This window comes from Pseudomyrmex gracilis, unplaced genomic scaffold (genome assembly GCF_002006095.1).
Source record: "Pseudomyrmex gracilis isolate BER0280 unplaced genomic scaffold, ASM200609v1 scaffold_52, whole genome shotgun sequence".
In the NCBI taxonomy this organism is placed as follows: Eukaryota; Metazoa; Arthropoda; class Insecta; order Hymenoptera; family Formicidae; genus Pseudomyrmex; species Pseudomyrmex gracilis.
In genome coordinates, this window is record NW_018020636.1 from 287,061 (window position 1) to 306,000 (window position 18,940).

The 18,940-nt window shown below is 35.7% G+C and overlaps 3 protein-coding genes across 3 annotated transcripts; 2 read left to right on the forward strand and 1 right to left on the reverse strand.

Moving 5' to 3' along the window:
• Nucleotides 1–5,853: 5,853 nt before the first annotated feature.
• Nucleotides 5,854–10,704, reverse strand: LOC109853658 (ATP-dependent zinc metalloprotease YME1 homolog). The gene is made up of 13 exons (XM_020425972.1): nucleotides 10,348–10,704; nucleotides 9,989–10,126; nucleotides 9,472–9,891; nucleotides 9,144–9,366; nucleotides 8,970–9,067; nucleotides 8,606–8,849; nucleotides 8,402–8,534; nucleotides 8,031–8,268; nucleotides 7,684–7,926; nucleotides 7,427–7,573; nucleotides 7,139–7,300; nucleotides 6,839–6,959; nucleotides 5,854–6,720 (listed from the first exon to the last, which is right to left on the reverse strand). Exons 1-13 carry the CDS (start codon nucleotides 10,372–10,374, stop codon nucleotides 6,656–6,658), a joined length of 2,259 nt encoding a protein of 752 aa, XP_020281561.1. The 5' UTR covers nucleotides 10,375–10,704; the 3' UTR covers nucleotides 5,854–6,655.
• Nucleotides 10,705–10,871: 167 nt separating this feature from the next.
• LOC109853661 (WW domain-binding protein 11) lies at nucleotides 10,872–13,985 on the forward strand. The gene is made up of 7 exons (XM_020425975.1): nucleotides 10,872–11,063; nucleotides 11,255–11,380; nucleotides 11,467–11,564; nucleotides 11,679–11,850; nucleotides 11,952–12,205; nucleotides 12,280–12,817; nucleotides 12,973–13,985. Exons 1-7 carry the CDS (start codon nucleotides 11,000–11,002, stop codon nucleotides 13,407–13,409), a joined length of 1,689 nt encoding a protein of 562 aa, XP_020281564.1. The 5' UTR covers nucleotides 10,872–10,999; the 3' UTR covers nucleotides 13,410–13,985.
• Nucleotides 13,986–14,138: 153 nt separating this feature from the next.
• Nucleotides 14,139–18,481, forward strand: LOC109853662 (myotubularin-related protein DDB_G0290005-like). Its single transcript, XM_020425977.1, has 6 exons — nucleotides 14,139–14,438; nucleotides 14,857–14,897; nucleotides 16,092–16,719; nucleotides 16,956–17,134; nucleotides 17,335–17,929; nucleotides 18,003–18,481. Exons 1-6 carry the CDS (start codon nucleotides 14,402–14,404, stop codon nucleotides 18,110–18,112), a joined length of 1,590 nt encoding a protein of 529 aa, XP_020281566.1. The 5' UTR covers nucleotides 14,139–14,401; the 3' UTR covers nucleotides 18,113–18,481.
• The last annotated feature ends 459 nt before the right edge of the window (nucleotides 18,482–18,940 follow it).

Below are 18,940 nucleotides of genomic sequence, written 5' to 3' on the forward strand. Positions count from 1 at the left end.
GTCGAAGTAAGGTGCTCCGCAACCGTAGACCGTAACTTTGGCCTATCAGGAACATCTGCGAGGAAACTGTGCGCGGAACGAGCCGAAGTTACCTGCAATTGACAAATTTCCGATGGCTACTTCGTGGCTGTCGCCTTCGCGGCAATTAGTCGCGATGGACTTTGGAAACACTCGGCGTGTGACGTCGATCATGACTAATTGCCAGAAACAAGGCGATGCGCTTGATAAGTCTTTTCCGTCCCATCGCCTTCCGCCCTTCTCCTTTTTCTTTAACCTCGTCCTCGAACTTGTTTAAATCCGGAAAAAAGAAAATCGCACGCGAGACAACTTCTTTCAACTTACATTTTCTCTTTTTGTTCGTTTTTTTCTAAATGTAAACGATTACGCGGAACGATCGAGATGAGCGCGTTGATCAGCGAAGAGAGGAGAAACATCGAAATTTAACTGTTTTTTTTTTTTTTTTGCTTCTTCATTAAGGCCGTAAGGTGCGTCGCATTAATATCGATCAGCTTTCTCGAAAGGAACTACGTCACATCAATATCAATTAACGCGGGTAAGTAATAGAAGATCGCGTGCTGCGCCAGTCATTTGCTCATCCTGCCGATATCCTCCTCCTCCGGTTAGCCTCCTGCTGCGATCATCAAGTCCTACTAGTCATAAAGCGAATGATCGATAACGTCCGCGCCACGCGCAAAATAGACGTATTGGTATGAATGGATCGATAACCAATAAAAAAAAAAAAAAAGCATCTTTAATCAAGCGACTAAATTGATATCATTCTGTTTGTGTTCGTTTTTACTTCGCGGACGAACCTTATCTCTTGTGAAAATATAGTTTTGTGAAAAAAAAAAATTTTTTAGGCGAGAATCTTTTGACTTTTACATTGTACTGTCTGAAAAATTCTATTAAAAATATGATAAAATAAAGTGCACCTTGCATGCACTTTATCCGTGTAATTTATTCCGTCTTCTAAGAGCTAAGGATCTCTCGTTTTCTTTCAAAAGAACGGTTAAAAGAATTAAGCTAAGAAGGAACGGCGGAGCTCGTTAAAACGCCGGATATCAGACTACCGGATGCGGTTGCAGAAGGTGCATATTAGTGCGTTTCGGGAACAATGACGTTGGAAGAAAGCTGAGAAAGAGAATGATGTGAGAATGAAAGAGAGAGAAAGAGAGAGAAAGAGAGAGAAAGAGAGAGAGAGAGAGAGAGAGAGAGACCGGGAGCGGGAGAGATCGCGCGGGCAGCCATTTATCAAAAACACGTAACACCTATGCAAGAAAAATCGACGATGTTTTAGTCGGCGTGCTTATGACGCGGGAGATGGATGTACGAACCGAAACCTTGTACATTCTAAGGGGCGGCAAGAACATTATGTATTATACGCTGCTACGCCGTGCGCTTCCCTCCTCCACCCATTCCCTCTCCTCCTTTTACACCCTCTCGCGAAGTCCTTCGTGACGGAAGGGCGGCGCGTACCACCGACCGCCGCCCCGCTTCTTTCGCTTCGATTCTTTAGAAAAAAGTGCGTAACTTCATGCAAGCTACAAAAAGCGATGTAACATTAGGGCGTGCAAGGAGCTAAAGATGTCTTGTACGTGAGAAGAAGACGAAGAAGAATAAGATTATATTCCTCGCGCGCGCTTCTATCGTTCCAAACTTTCGTTGGGTGACGACCGAAAACACGCGTTCGCTTACATCCAAAGAAAAAAAAAATCTGAAATAGAAAGAGATGAATGTTGAACGGGGAAGAAGAAATTTTGCGAAGCTCGTCGCGAGCACCTATTCGGAAAAAAAAAATTTTCAACTCCGCGAAACCTGACGGTCGACGATGCGGAAGATCAATAATTTATGTGAGACTGTATAGTTAATAGGTAACCTATACGCACAAAGTGCAATGTCGTCACAACCTCTGGCATATCCTTTTCGGTCTGACATTTGTGAGAAACTGTTATCTGCGATCAATAACCGTCCGTTTAGCGCCACACATGTGTGTACATTCAGCTCCAACCATCCGACATGCGATATAAGAATGCAAGTAATTAGCAAAATATCGATATTCAACGATCAACCGGAAGAGGATAAAGTAAATGGAAAAAAAAAAGAAAAAACAAACAAAATATCGATATTCAGCGATCAATCGAGATAAAGCAAATGAAAGAAAAAAAAGGGCGGATATACACGCCGGTTTGACACAGACGGAAGCCGGTTGCGGCAAATGCGCATAGTAAAATGCTACCACGTGCTGATGGATCGCAATACCGGCGCATTAGTAGCCGGCAGTAAAGCTTGATGTTGATTGCACCGAGTTTCGGGGGGCAGCTCGTAAAAATTCTGATTAACCCGCCAGACGTGACGGTATGTGCCACCCACCCCTAAGTGCACCGGCGGGATATAAAAAAAAAAAAAGAAGAGGAGGAGGAGGAGGGAGAAAAAAAGCGGTACAGCAAAATACGGTACGGGACCAATACGCGCGTAAGAAGGATGTACGTGTAATCGCAAGAAGGAATGTCGAAAGTTACTTTATATGCACAGCTTGCGGGCTTCGAGCGCGCAATAAAACGATTCGCGAAGAAAATCTCGTGACGATGTTCGATTCAATAAAAGTAGCGCATTCGAAAAGTGCGGTTGCGCGTTTGAAACACTCTCTCGATCTGCGAAGAAGAACTGCGGCTTTCTTGATTCCCGATAATGTTACGACGCAGTCGCGTTCGGATAACAAATCAATGAATACAACGAGCGAATTCTATCGTAATAATAATTGAATTTGAAAAAAAAACTTGAAGACTTATTTTAAAACCTTCGTACGCGTAATTTGTAACTTCGTACGTGCACAAAAATATGTCATTAGCAAATTAAGTACAACGAATTAGCGGATGACAATAAGTCACGATAGACTTCATTCGAATCAAATATCGCTGATGCGAATTCGAGTCGAGGAATTGCGTGAAATTGAAGAAAGAAAGAAACGCCGATCGCGCCGACATCCGTCTTCCTGAACCGTCATCCAACATCTCGCGAGATCAGAACTTAAGGCAATTGCGTCTCGGCGCACTGATACAACAAAGGGCATCGTCTAACGCGGTTATACCTCGTAAGCGAAACTCTATTGCTATATCCCATCCTATATTGGCCGTCTCAGAGAACCTACCTTCATCTATCCTCCTCTCATCTTCTATCTAGCTTCTTCTCCTTCTCGCCGTCCAACCTCCTTCAACCCTTATCGGTCTATTACTTCCTCTCTCTTTCCGCCGCTCCGTCTCTATCAATACCGACCTAATCTACTTTGCCGGCAAATAGTGTTCGCCTTCCCCAGACAATGTAACCCTCCCTCCCTCCCTCCTAGAAACCACCCCTCGTCATCGCCGCGCTTGTAGCCGCTCGCTACAAGTCCGTGTGCTCTTCGAGTACTTCTCCTTCTCTCCTATCTCTCTCTCTCGCTCCCTCTTTGCCCCGCGTGATTTATCCGCGAGGAGAAAATGCGATCGTCGCGCGCATCCGCTCGAATTAATTTGGATTGTTTAGAGATTGTTTTGAGGAAGAGGAGGCGCGGAGCGCGAGCAATTTTCCGCGACGAGAAGATAGCGGCCGGAGGTGTATAATTCCCCGGATGAGATAAGCCCGAAAGGGGTTAAGTAATGAATTGATTGTTCGCTCCCTCATCATAATTTCTATGGATGATTGATTGCTGAATGATAATAAAATTGAAGAAATTGTAATCCGCAGAGGATATAAATTTAACCTAGATATTAAGGCGGTGATAAAAAAAAAAAAAGATCTAATTAATAATAAGATATATACATCTAATTCTAAATCAGAAAGTAATCAAGTAGCAAATGAAAAAGCTCAATTGAAATATTAAAACAATCCGATTTATATGTTGCGTTCTATAGTAATTAAAGAAGTTTTGTACTTAATACACTTAATTAAACAAGTATATCGATTATTCGTTGTCTCGTTAAATTGTAAAATTCATACGCGTTTAAGTGGACAATTACCTTTGCGCGAGATGCGAGAAGGCGGTTGCACATGCCAGGGGGTTTTCGTCGTGGCTGAATAAACAGCCGCTCGTCGACGCCGTTGTTTTACGTGCCATCGGCGATTCGCGGTCGAAACGCAGTTCAACCAACCTCTGTTTCGCACAGCCGCGTCACTTCTCTCTCTCTCTCTCTCTCTCTTTCAACTCGTGTTGCTTGTAATTTAGTAATGAATACGTACGTACGTACCGCGCGTTCGCGTTGAAGTGGTGAGCCGCGCTGATATGTAGACGCGTAACATCTGGCGGCCTATGAAATGCAGGCACGGTCGAACGAACGGCCTGCAGCTGAACGTTACGACCGGCGAGAGTTATGAGCCCGGACTCAATCTCCGGCCCCACGCCCGATATAATTGCGATACCAAAAAGCCGCGGCGCGAAACTTCACGCGACGCGTAAATTCGCGCGCTTTTCCGCGTGTCGGGATGACGAGCGGGCGCGAAATGACGGCGTCTGGGATCGAGACTTTTTCTACTTTCACGCGATATATCGAACTATCGAGATACACGTCGATCGCGTTAACTTTACGCATAACCACATCCGCGCGCAGCGCGACGAATGTTCTTTTCGAAGTTGAAATAAAAATTATTGTAATAAAATTTTTGCATTAAATATACAAAAATGCTTTTCCGCGAAATAAACATAATTTTTAGTGTTGTTCCAGTAGAATTTTTCCTCTGTTCGTGAAAAAAGTTTCCTTCCAGGACTTTTATTGTGGAAACCACTTTAATCATTTTTTGTGTGGAATATATTACGGAATATATTATGGAATATATTTATTGCTGTCATTTAAACATTAATGATTTTCGCCCGAAAGAATTTATTATTACGTACTCTGTCGTGCAAAAATATATTTTTATATGACAATAACAGACTTTTTTTTACCTGATAGCGATGTATGTTTTTTCACAGCACGTCATCAACGAGTTGTATCAGTGATAAATCGATCCTCGTTTAGATTTCGAATCTTTTACTTGATTGCGCTACTCATTAGTGCGACCGGGAATTAGAAGCACTTGTCACTCCGATTAACAATTGACCAATACTCGACATGACGATGTACATACATCGGAGCAACGAAAAAAAAAACTATATAACGAGTCTCGCGCCGCGATGCAAACAATGTAACGTATGCATTTCCACACTGTGCGTAAACCCAAACATCACGAGCAAACAAACATACGACCATATCGTAACCGGTACGTTTACCTTAATTGAGGTACTGCAACGATCGTTTGGCACACTATTTCGTACGAACGACGTCGACGATGCGCGATTACCGTGTGTTGTATGTCATACAACATGAATTATTATAGTGGCGCGAAATAAAATATTGCCCGCGGAAATCACTTCGTTCAAATCACCGATAGGTGGCGGTATGTATGTTACAAAATTGCGTCCCGAAAAAAATTCACCGCCAATATTAAAAATTTATAATTAACACATGTCACGTGAACCAGAGAGTTTAAGTATTGATAATAAAAATAACAGAATAACAATTGTTACATCATCATGTGTACTTATTAAATTTAAAAATTAATCATATGAGATGTAACATTGCATTCCGTTATCTTTAAATTTCTACGTTAACTTGATTTTGGTTTTTTTCTACATTAAATTAATTATTAAACATATATTTGAAAAAAAAACTATAACCAGTAAATATAGGAAACTAGAGGGATGAGATAACAACATACGAGTCTTGAGATATACACATATATATAAATATATATAAACATATATAAATATATATATATATATATATATATATACACGTGTATTATATGTATAATGTATATATACATTTTTATATAATATTGTTTGTGCACAATTTTTCAACTCATCATTTTTTTAATAATATTTTTGAATAAAAAACTAAACTTTGTTTATACTTTCCTGCTTGTTGAGTGTTTTGTAATCGTCTTAATCACGGACCAAACAAGTTGTGAATGCAATCGTAGAAAAGACCAACATTTCAATAATTTGTCATGACACACTTCCTATTAATTATTTTATCATTTTAAATTTTATACTATTTCTGGCTTGAAAAGAATCAAAGATATCGGTTTTTACGTTAATAAACAAATGTAGAACAGAACAATAAAAGATTACGTTTAATATGTAAACACACTTTTTTACTGACTATATTCATTATTAGTTTGAAAATTTTTATATAAGCAAAAAGCTATGTAGCATAACTAGTAAAAATTTTAATTAAATTATCGACTGTTCGCGAACTTAACGTAAGCGATAATAAATATTCTATTAAAAATTAGAAAATTATGGAAATATATTTTATACGTATATGTATGTGTGTGCTGCTCTATTTCAGTAAAAAATTATACAATTTCTCTTTGTCAAGAGACAATAATCTATCTAAACGCGTTATTATCTATTTTAAATATTTAAAACCCGGGAGTTGCTTAAATTGAAATCTTGAAAACAACTTTTGCACAAGATTTGAACATGTGTGTGTGTGTGTGTATATATATATTTTACATTTCATGTAAATTTAAATTTTCTTCTTGTACAAAATAAGAATTATCCTATCCAGTCAAATTTTATACAATTACACTTTATTCCTACCTTTTCTAAAAAAAAAAATTTGTTTTTAAACAGCTTTTATTTCACAGTTCCTTTTCGTTTTGGAGAAAATGTGGACAAGTCTTGTTTACCAAGTCCAGTTTCTAAAACAATTTTAAATACGAGAGAATAGAGCTTACAAATATATTAAATCGACAATTGTCAAAAATTAATGTTTTATTATTATATATATTTGTGTGTACATGTTTTATAGTGTTTTACCATTTACTATGGCAGCCACATCATCGGCATCCAATGTCTCATATTGCAACAACGCTTCCGCTAACTGTTTATGTTCCTTCATATGTGTTTTTAAAATTGTCTTTGCACGTTCGTATGATTCCTTAAAAATATAAATAACAAGTTGATACAAGAAAAAAAGAATTGTAATCAATAAACTCTCTTATTGTTTCAAAAAATTAACTATAATTAATATATGTGTATATAAAATTATCTTAAGTAACTTGTTTTGTAAAAATTGATTCTTGCTTTAACCTAACCTAACCGAAACGTTAAACTTACTTGCAAGAGCTTCTTTACTTCATTGTCAATGAGTTCGTTCGTGCTTGGCGCATACGCGTTGTTGTTGGTGAAAAACTTTTTATTTTCAACTATTGATCTCAATCCTACTTTGTCTGACATCCCGTAACTCTTAACCATCATCTCGGCTATCTGTGTTGCTTGCTGTAAAGAAATGTTAAACAAAAACATTTAAACTGTTGATAACATTTAAACCAAACTTATACATAGAACAATATGCAATAAAATGCAATAGAATTACAAGTTACGATATATTAAAGATAGTCATACTAGTAAATCAGAAGAAGCTCCCGTCGTTACTTTTTCCGACCCAAATATTAACTCTTCTGCAGCTCTCCCACCCATCATAGAGTCCATAGTAGCTAACAACTGTGACTTTGTAGTGTGATAAACGTCCTTTTCATGCATATAGGAAGTCTGAAATAAAAGAAATGTAATTAGTATATTAGAAATCAAACAAAAAAGTGAATACAATTTAAGTTAATTGATTGGTCTTTTATATAATTAATAAGTACTTATATACATACATGACCTAATGACGGTCCTCGTGGCACAATAGTGACTTTATGAAGTGGAGTAGCATCTTTTGTGTAAAATGCTACTAGCGCATGTCCCGCTTCGTGATACGCTGTGATACGATTCACTTCTTCGTCTTGTAACTTGAGCTTGCCTTCAGGACCCATCAGCACTTTGTCTCTAGCATACTCCAAGTGCTTCATAGTGACGCAGTCTGCCTCATCAATTGCTGCACGTAACGCAGCTTGGTTTACCTTAATTAATATTTATTACAATAAAAAAAAATCAATTTACACCGCTTTTTAAATATCAAAAACACAAATGTACAATTTATATTATTGAGAACAGATTTCTTTACCATGTTTTCGAGATCGGCACCAGTAAATCCTGTAGTGCAGCGTGCTAGATAAACCGTGTCAACGTCGTGCGTTAATATCTTGGATAAGTAGAGATCTAATATTTCTTTACGGCCCGAATAATCGGGCTTATTGACGTAAATCTCGACGTCGAAGCGCCCGGGGCGCATTAAAGCTTTGTCGAGATCTTTGCGCCTGTTAGTGGCACCGAGTACTATAACACCTTCATTCTGACGAAAGCTTAAAACAAATCGCACAGATACTTGAAATAAGATAAAAAGATTTTACTTTATTGATAATATATCGTTAAAGCAAGATACTAAATAAACAGCCGCTAAAACATCAAGTCCAACTTTAATTCTCGCAAACTCACCCGTCCATTTCAGAGAGCAATTGATTGATCGTTTGATTCGCATAAGGATGAAGAACTGAATTTGTTCGTTTTGCACCCACAGAATCGATCTCATCAATAAAAACTACGCAAGGCGCTCTTTCTTTTGCAGCTCCTGCAAATTGTATAAGAATATTAGCACGATTACATAAAATATCAATTTTTTTTTTTTGTGCTTCAACTCACTGAATAAATCTCTGACGCGTCGAGCGCCTTGGCCGACAAGGATTTCATCAAACTCTGGACCTGCTACATGGAAGAATGGTACACCAGCTTCTCCCGCAACTGCGCGAGCTAACAACGTCTTTCCTGTTCCTGGCGGTCCGACCAGCAATACTCCTTTTGGCAACTTCCCACCAAGAGCAGAAAATTTATCAGGATTTTTCAAGAACTCCACTACATTCAGAAGTTCCTGCTTTGCTTCGTCCACCTGTAATTTTTACATATACAGATTGTATTAAACAAATACAGATGAGAAAACATTAATTTATATAAAAATTTTTATATAATGACAGAAGTCAATCAAGCATATTTTCAAATTTTTTCTCACCCCTTTAACGTCATCAAAAGTAACCTGAATGTCCTCAGGATCGATCTCTATTGTATGGTTCATAGGAAGCTTGAATATTCCTCCTCCTGGATAGCTAACTGCAAAATTGAATCTAACCAATAAAAATACTTTCAGTAAAATTAAACATATTAATTATTTATTTATTTTACGTACGATAAAAACAGATAAAAAGAATGACAGAACCAAGAATTATTATATTCTGTATGAGTTTAAACAACATCGTTGCTCGGCTATATATCTGCCGTTGTAATCCAGACTCATATCCTTCTACAAAGGCAATTTTTATTCTCTTTTGTTCGTCTACTGATACATCAGTATTGTTAAGAATTTTGTTTAACTTTTGATAATCCGCAGTCTTTGGCTCATGCACCAAACTCTACCAAAATTAAAAAGATTTATCAGATAAGTTAATCATATTGACTAGATAATAATTTATTAAATTACATTTAGATAATAATTGTTTAAATTACAAATGTCATACCATATGAATATTGGAAGACAAACCAAGCCACTTCTTCACTCTATTCATTAATGACGGATTTTGTTCCAGTTCAATTTTAATGCTACGCTGAGACTTAAATGTACGAATTGGCATATGACTGTGTAATGTTTTGGCATACCATGTGTGTAATAATTTAGGTTGTTGTTTTGAATGTAGACAAATGGCAGATAGAACAACAGGCTCTGTTAATGGTGAGCATGGAAAACCCTGTTTGTTTTCGTCAAAACTTAGGCCAGATATGTAAGACACTTTCCACTTGCTATTCTCTTCCAAAGGTTTTCTCAATACACTACTAGATATATTATCCAATATCACATATACTTTATTTTCTTTCATTCTTCTTAGTGCATTTAAAGTATTTATATTTATTTCTGATAGTTCTGTACAATTTTTTGTTGCCTGAAATAGATTAAATCAAAAATAGTTCTGCTAAAGATAACTGTAAAAGAAATCTAACAATATACACACTCAAAGTAAACTGAAAAAAAAGAAGTACCTCTTCAAAACTCTCTCTACAAATTGTTGTCTCCTCTGTATTTTTTTGTTTAGATTCATCTTGTTTCTTAGCTTGGATCGAATATGTAGTTGTCCTAGGAGCTACTGTCAATGCCAACTGTGTTAGATGGTATAACACCTAAAGATCGAAGATTATGAACTACATTTATCAGAAAATAATTATTATAATTTCTACACTCAGTAAAGACAAAAGAAGCAATAATCTTTGTAGTTAACAATCGTTTATATATATATATGTATATATATATAAACGATCAAGATTGCAAAATATGTGCAAGATACAACAGTGTCAAAAGTTTGCTGATGTAATTCTACGACATTAAAAAAAAGTTTACAAACCTGATTCTGCGATTGAAGAGATATCATAATCTTGAGTTTCAGGACGAGAAAATCGTAGAAATTTCGCAGCAAGTTCGAATAATCGAGAAATGATTGTGCAAAATCAAGAAACGACAGATCGTATCGTAAAAATGACCGATCATATGTTAAATTTGCGGAACACTCCGCACGAACGTTCTACTACAATTTTGGACAATCGCGCAATTTCTCGTTACAAATAATCAATCACGTAATTGATCACTTGGCAATTTATTAAAACATTGTGCGAATTTTCTGTACGTGACTTACGAGAAGTGATCGTATTTTGAACACGAAGCCAATTATTGGTTAGCACATACCAATCGGGCATGAACTATATACGTTCATCCAGTAAGATCCGTCGATAAGAACAATCACTGACAATGTGATTGAAACGCCATCGTGAGATCGACTACAAAACTTCACTGGTCTCATTTGTGTATATCCATAAGATAAAACAGAATCAAGTCGTTTCTTCCAGTGATTTTTCCGACCGATTTTACTTTTTGGCTTATGTCAGTGTGTTATGTGTGTATATATTCAAATGCTATTCGCGTAAAATTTTACTGAATTTGCAGTAGATTGTTTCAAGTGAATTGTTTGTAGCGAACAGTTTGCGAAGAATTTCTCAAAAATGGGACGCCGTTCGATTAATACCACAAAAAGTGGGAAATACATGAATCCCACTGATCAAGCACGTTAGTGTCTCAGAATATAACCAAACTTTCTAAACAGTATCTTCAAAATTGCAAAAATACAAAACTAAACATTTTATATGTTTCAAAATTAGTGATAAAAGTTGAATGCATTTTAATTTAAATTTTAAAAACTTTTATTAATAGTTTAAGATTTATATACACATATTTCTGCATGTATTGTGTTATTGTAGGAAAAGAAGCTCGTAAAAAGGAATTGAAAAAGAACAAAAAACAACGTCAATTGGTAAGAGCAGCTGTTTTAAAAGGCAAAGATCCTGCACAGATTATTGAAGAAATGGAAAAAATAGATCAGATGGGTTAGTCTAAAGAGCAATCTTAGAGATTTTATGTACAAGTATTTTTTTAATATATAAAATTGATATATATATATTACTTTTTCCAGAGTACAATGTAATGCAACCTCCTCCCTTAAATGAAAAAGTATTGAAGGACAAAAGAAAAAAACTTAAGGAGACATTAGACCGTGTCTTAAAAATGTATGTAAGTATGTAAATAATGTAGTTGTGTAAATTTTCTTCAAAATTAAGTATTGGTAAGCTTATGATTAACAATTTGATTATAATGCAATGTGCTTCATATCTACTTAATTTTTAGGCAAAAGATGACCAGGAAAAATGGGCGGAATTGAAAGAGCAATTGATACAATATGAACGTAGAAGAATAGATTTGGTTTCTTACTTTGAAGCTGTAAGACATGCACAACAAGTACAAGTTGATGAAATTCCATTGCCATCAGCTGCTAGTGACATATCTAGGATATATGCTGGTAAATATATAATAAAAATATGGATTTTATATTTGCTATAATATTTTGTAGACAAAAAAAAATGATATAAACAGCAGTTTGATACAAGTTTCTTTTTGTAGGATCCTTGCCATCACAGATTCCATTACCGGATATGCCACAACCACCTGCACACATATATCCACCTCATCCTCATTACATATCGCAACATCATCCTTTAATGAACATTCCAATACCGCCAAGCATTTTGAAAAAAACCAGTGCATATGCAGCTTCTTCTTCCGTGCCTACATTGGCTCCCAACAAAGAGCCACCTGGTGTTCCACCATTTCCACCTCCTGAATTATCCAGCGATGATGAGGATATGTCTGAGAGTGTAAGTATTTAGTTTGCTATTATCAAAAAAAAAAAAAAAACTTTAAATACTTTTATTGTTCATGTAACTGGCAGGTTAAAGATCCTCCGACAAAATCAAGAACAATACGATTTGCTGATGACAAGGAGGAGGAGAACAAACAAGAGTCAGAAAATAAGGAGAAAGACACTGAAAAAGAGAAGGAAAAGGAACGAGATATGGCAAAAGTCAAACCAACTACGTTGCAGCAGAAAATGTTGGCAATGGCGGGGCAGGACATTGATCAGTTTATGCGGGAAATGGAGGTTGTTCATAAGAAGAGAGAGACTGAACGTGCTCAGGATCTTAACGCGCGCTTATCGCTGCTCGAAGCGGAGAATGATTCTAATGCTAAATCCAACAATAACAAATCTAATAACAAAGCAGATGACGAAGAACCGGAACCACCTGGAGCGTCGGATCATCTTGCCGGACATGGACAACACACATCTCATTCCCAGCATACGCAACAGCACACAATGCCGCCGATGGGTATACCCCCGCCATCTTTACTTTATCGGCCACCTCCGCCGCCATTGCATCTTAGAATGCCGCCGCCGCCTCCACCACGTATCGGGCTTCGATTACCACCTGGTGATACATCGATATTCTTTCTCTTATTTTTATTTCAAATTCTTATATATCTGTGTGTGTGATAATTTTAATAGTTAGATATATCATGTTTAATACATCCGGATTTTAAAAATCAATACCATATAATTTTATAAATTTAATTGTGCTTTGAATAGGTCCTCCACCTGGAATGCCAAGAATACTGAGACCCGGACCTTCAGCCATACCTAGAATGCCTCCCCCATCGCAAATGCAAATGTCGAATATACCGAACATAACGAATCCACAGATGCAAACGCAGCCTGGAACAACCGCGCAACCAAAGACCCCCAATGTTCTTTCCGCTGCGCCGCAATTGATCAACAGGAAGGATAAGGACGGGAAAAGTAGCACCACTATCGAGGCAAAGCCGCAAATTAGAAATCTGGCCGCTGATGTTACGAGATTTTTACCAACGTCTTTACGCGTAAAGAGAGACGACAAAAAGAAATCTAGCAATATTCCTAGAATTATCGAACGATTACCGGAAGCGCAACCGGTTAGAACTGCGCAACCGAAAACGAAAGACGATGCATACATGCAATTTATGCAAGAAATGGAAGGATTACTTTGAATCTGCAAAAGTATATTCTCTTTTTTAATGGAAATGATCGCTATAAATATCTTGTATAATAATTGTGAGATTTATGACATTTTTGTTATTTAACATTAAAACGATGTCTTTAAATATATAAACACAAACTGATGCAAATTTCTAATTGAGTATATAACATGTTAAACAAAAATCACTTTTACATATGATTAAATAACAAGTAAATATTAAGTTGTGACTAATGAATTTTAAATTTTTTTAATTGTGCGTTTTAATCTAATTTTTAATTACGTAAGATAAGCTATAGTCTTTTCAATGAGAGAAAGGTCCGCGAACCGACGCAAATTCGTCCGTTCTGCGAATTGCCCCTTCGACGGGACGCGGAAAAAGCCCCCCATTCTGCTCACTATTCCACCCCTATGCGAAGACCGCGGACCTTTCTCTCATTGAAAAGACAATAATTATATTGGCACAGAAAGCGTTACGCATGACAAAAAACGAAAAGCCAATCAAATTTGTTTTCATAAAAATGTAGCCACATTGGCGTTATCGCGTGCGTTTTCAAAAAATCAAAGTTATGACATCAGTTCTACAAGCTACCAATCACGTTCGATTGCTACCTACAAAGCTTGTTTCAGCGGTCACGCGCTGTTTTGCTGAACGCCAATATGGCGGACTCATCATTTCCGGCGTAAGGCAACTCAGGTCAAGCTACATCACTGGCGACATTTCCTATTCATTTCTATCTTTATACTGGTACACGACGCAGTGCATATCGATTATGTAGAGGGTGAATATCACATTACCATTACCGTGTATAAAGAACAGGAAGTCAAAAGTAATCAGTCGTGAATCAACTTATTCACATTGTATTTTACAGTTTTAATTAAATTTAGGGTTTTACGTTCGTGTAATTGATCGTATCAAATTAAACACTCGAAACTTCTCTACAAAAAGTTAGAGATCTCAATAAAGATTCGTATATAAACTTGAAGCACAGATTTACTTCCAAGATGTATCAGCGAAAAATGAATCAAGGCTATGGAAATGGTAAGACTATTGAATACATGTAGTCATGGTTAATTATTTTGAGCTTATTGCGTTATGTGTGAATATATCAGCATGATAATAATAATTGTGATGGAAATGTAAGTTGTACGTGAAACGAACAAAAGAAAAAGTCAATAAAATGTGTGTATGTGAATAATTACTGAGGAATGACAAATGTCATATGCAGAATATTTGTTAAAAATATATAACTAGTGATGTAATATTTTTACAAATTATATATTTTTTCTAAAACACATTAAGCTATAAAATTGTATTAAATTGCACAAAATTAATTCTGATTATCAATATATTCAATATCAGAACGTTTTAATAACATTTTCTTTAAGAGAATGACTAACAAAATAATGTATCACTTGTATGTTTCATTTTTATAAAGTATAATAATTCTATGTTGCAGAATCCAAGAGAGGTCATCAAATGCAAGGGTCATATGGCTCAGTAAGTTTTATGATTTTTTGTACATGTATATTTTATTAATACATGTACTTATTATATATATTTTAAAATTTTCTCAAAAGTAGTGATTATAAGAATGTTAATTAATGATTTAAATGATTTACAATATTTTAGTACTCTTTTAACAGATATGTATAAAACATGATTCTACATACATTCACATGAAAGCAAGGATTAATTTAACAATTAAACTTAAAAATATTTGAGAAACAAATCATTAAAGTGATTTCTTTATTCTAAATATATGCATACAATTTACTATTCTTACTTTCAATTTTTATTAATATTTATTTATTCATATTATCATCATTATTATTATTCTTATATACAATAGACATGTTTTTACAAGGATAAGTTTTTCAACAAAAGTTATTCAAGTGTAAGAATCAAAGTGAAACATTGATTATGTAAGATAATCAATGTGATATCAACATTGCAAATGTCTTATAGTTTTATAATCCAAGTATGAAATCCATTTGTCATTAGAGATTCCACTTATTGACTAATTAGTGGTTCCTACTTTCCCCTCCCCTGCAATGCAGGTTCTAGTAGCTATACAACAATACCGAGGAGGTGCATTCAATCAGGGACTAGGTCGTCGGTTACCCACATAGCATATCCTACCATAAACTGTTTTTTTGGTAGTTCATGCTAAACTTGTGCAAAGTTTATTCCACTATCGTAGAATGCTAAATTATTGTCAATTATTGTCATTCTACTTACTATCAAATGCATGACATACTAAACATTGAATTTCATTTGATTACTTTATAATATTTTGGAGCATGCGAAATAGTAATTGTATTATTTACAAACTTAACTTATAAACATTTTTTTTTCTTTTTTTTTCAAAATGTATTGCAATTCAAGTGCAATACAAAAAATAACTCTAAATTATTTCTTTGTCAATATAAAGATATTAATATATATGTTAAAAATATTATATTAATATTTTATATAATATAAAAACATTACTTATTATTCTTTTCATTTTTACTAATTTAACACATTTAACACACAGTCATGAGTAAAGCATTATTAGCCAATAAAAGTGATATGGTTGATGAGTTATGGGGGTAGCATTTAATTGTCCACAATACGATGCTAGACCTTGGTAGTATAGCACAACCGCGAAGGTTCCTTGTGTAGCGGCGACACCCACCCTCTATGTTTTAGCATGACATGCAAGGAAATTATCAAGGATCACAAGGTTTGTCCATGCAACAAAGCAATTACAAACCGAACATGTCAAATCCACAAGGCATGAAATCGCAGCAACAAGGACAAAAACAGTCCGCACATATGCGACTACCATCAAATATGCCATTAAGTGGAAAATCACAACAGCAAGTACAACAATCGTCGCCTTCGCAACAGCAACACCAACAACAGCAACACCAACAGCAGCAACATCAACAGCAGCAGCATCAACAGCAACATCAGCAGCAGCAACATCAACAGCAGCAGCAACATCAACAGCAGCAGCAGCATCAACAACAACAGCCGCATCAACAGCAACATCAACAACATCAACAACAATCTCCATCTCAACAAAATTCAGGAGCTCCATTGTTGCAACGATTGAAGCCAATCTTAAAAAATAGTACAGCAAATGTACAGCCTCCAACTGTTGCACAAAGTACTCCTGCTCCGCCTGCACCTACTCCGCCTACATCCGCTCCATCTTCTGCGCCTCCTCCTCCTCCTGCTGACAATATTGATAATCAAACAGAAAACAAATCTGAAAAAAGAGAAGCCGAACAGCAGGATGGCCATCCTAGATGGCGAAGGAAGATACCAGGATGTAAGTATTTTTAAATTGGTTATAAATTGCACAGAGGTATATAAGTTGCTCATTTTCTCTTTTGTGATGACATTTCACTGCGCAAAATTGAAGATTCAGGAGTGCCAAGTGCAATGCTGTTAATATTTAAGCTTGGATTCTCCTGCAGTCAATGTGAAGTTTTATGCTGATAAAACAGCAGATCCTGAACTGTTTACATTGTTATAATTACGTATCTAATATAATTATTTCTGCAGTTAAAGTGAACAAAAAATTGAAGCGTCTTCGTATGAATCAACGTCTGAGGAAGACTTTGCAACCTAAGAATGCAATAATGGTATTGAACGAAATGAAGGCTGGAGTTCAGTTTACATATCCTGAGACACAGATGACAAATTCTGGAGACAAATTCTCACTCTATGTTGTTCATGCTGAGGTAACAACATTACTAAATAAGAATTTTAAACATATTGCTATAATTTTATAACATTCTGGTTACACTTCTCTCTCTCTTTCCAAGTATTATTTACCGTTTAATATATTTATAATAATGTATAATATATCAAAAATGCTTTATTAATATAACATATATTAATAACATATATATTTACAACATGTATGTATATATGTATATAGCTTGATGGTAAAACATATGTTGGGCAAGGATTGTCCAAACCACAAGCTCGTCAAAACGCGGCTGAAAACGCGTTAAAAGGTTTACTACTTGAGAAGATGACTGTAGCATCTATGAAAGCACGTATTGATGCTGAATCAGATGGTCAATCAGATACGCGTATGGATTCTGAATCTGATGGACAATTGGAAGAAAAATCTAGTTCATGTAATAATCCAGAAATGAAAGAAGAAAATAACGATGACAATAATGCCATGGATACCACAAATAACGCCGAAGATGAAATTCCATGGAGTTCATTAGCAAGTTTTGCACTTTACAAACTTTTCCTCGAATGGCATAATCAAGGAACGTCAGTCCCAGTTCCACGACCTGGTTTACCAGCTGGAAAAGGATTAAAGAGAGATAATTCTGTCTCATCCAGACCTCAAGTTCAAAAAGAACTTCCACCTAATCCTACGAGTATACATCCAGTTATGTTACTGAATCAAGTAAGACCTGGACTGACGTACGTTGAAGTCAGTCGTTCTGGTAATCCACCAAATACAATGTTTACCCTCGCTGTTGATGTTAACGGAACTGAATATTCAGGAACAGGTAAAAAACTTCAAGGAACAATAAAATTGACGTGATGTTTATTATTGTTAATATATCTAAATGTGTGTTATAGCTAAGAACAAAAAAGATGCCAAAAAAATTGCGGCTAAAGCAGCATTGTCAGCTTTATATGGTTTAACTTATCCTGAAGATGCTAAAGAAGAAATAATGGACACTCAGTAGATACAAATAGAAGCAACTGCGAGGAACACTTTATCAACATTTTTTCATCAATTATTGTTTATTTTTGCTTTCTCGCACTACTTTATCTTTGGATTTTGTTGTTGTTGAATGTATAACACAAATAATTCCATCTTAGTTATCTTCTAATCTTGTCGCTAAATTCAATTTATTTTTTAATTTTTTGACTTATGCTATATTAAATGCTAACTAAACACCATAACAATGATTTAATCGAAACAATGACATGCACAAGTGACATAATTAGAGATGTAGCTTTACTAGATAACAAGCGTATAATTATATATAACATATGATAATTATATATATTATATATATACAGGGTGCCTGACAATTACTTTAACATCTCTCGTAGGCAGGTAGAAGGAGTAAAACTAAGTCGAAAAGTCCTGAACCATTTTTTTCTATTATTTATAATAAAGGAGTAATTATTGAATAAATCAAGCCAATCAGCGCCGACCTTTAGCCGAGCTCACGTCAGTGAGACGCGCGGAGCGCTCACGCACACCAGACGTGTGGTTCACTGACGTGCGTTCGGCTAAAGGTCGGCGCTGATTGGCTTGATTTATTCAATAATTACTCCTTTATTATATGTAATAGAAAAAAATAGTTCAGGACTTTTCGACTCAGTTTTACTTCTTTTGCCTACAAGAGATTTCAAAGTAATTGTCGGACACCTTGTATATTATATATATAAATATTAATCTATATTATAATATACAGGGTGTTTCAGAACTATGGGATCAAACTTCTAGGGGTTATTCAGTGCAACAGTAGAAAACATTTGAGTATAGGGACCCATGTCCGGAA

Bases quoted from the DNA above. Each gene is read 5' to 3' on its own strand.
- LOC109853658 (XM_020425972.1), bottom strand. From the start codon at position 10,374: ATGATATCTCTTCAATCGCAGAATCAG. The intron at 9,892-9,988 runs GTACTTCTTTTT...AATCTATTTCAG, and splicing joins GTAGAGAGAGTTTTGAAGAG to GCAACAAAAAATTGTACAGA. The intron at 8,850-8,969 runs GTGAGAAAAAAT...TAAAAATTACAG, and splicing joins CTTTTGATGACGTTAAAGGG to GTGGACGAAGCAAAGCAGGA.
- LOC109853661 (XM_020425975.1), top strand. From the start codon at position 11,000: ATGGGACGCCGTTCGATTAATACCACAAAAAGTGGGAAATACATGAAT. The intron at 11,381-11,466 runs GTTAGTCTAAAG...TACTTTTTCCAG, and splicing joins GGAAAAAATAGATCAGATGG to AGTACAATGTAATGCAACCT. The intron at 12,206-12,279 runs GTAAGTATTTAG...TGTAACTGGCAG, and splicing joins ATGAGGATATGTCTGAGAGT to GTTAAAGATCCTCCGACAAA.
- LOC109853662 (XM_020425977.1), top strand. From the start codon at position 14,402: ATGTATCAGCGAAAAATGAATCAAGGCTATGGAAATG. The intron at 14,898-16,091 runs GTAAGTTTTATG...TCTATGTTTTAG, and splicing joins TGCAAGGGTCATATGGCTCA to CATGACATGCAAGGAAATTA. The intron at 17,135-17,334 runs GTAACAACATTA...ATATGTATATAG, and splicing joins TCTATGTTGTTCATGCTGAG to CTTGATGGTAAAACATATGT.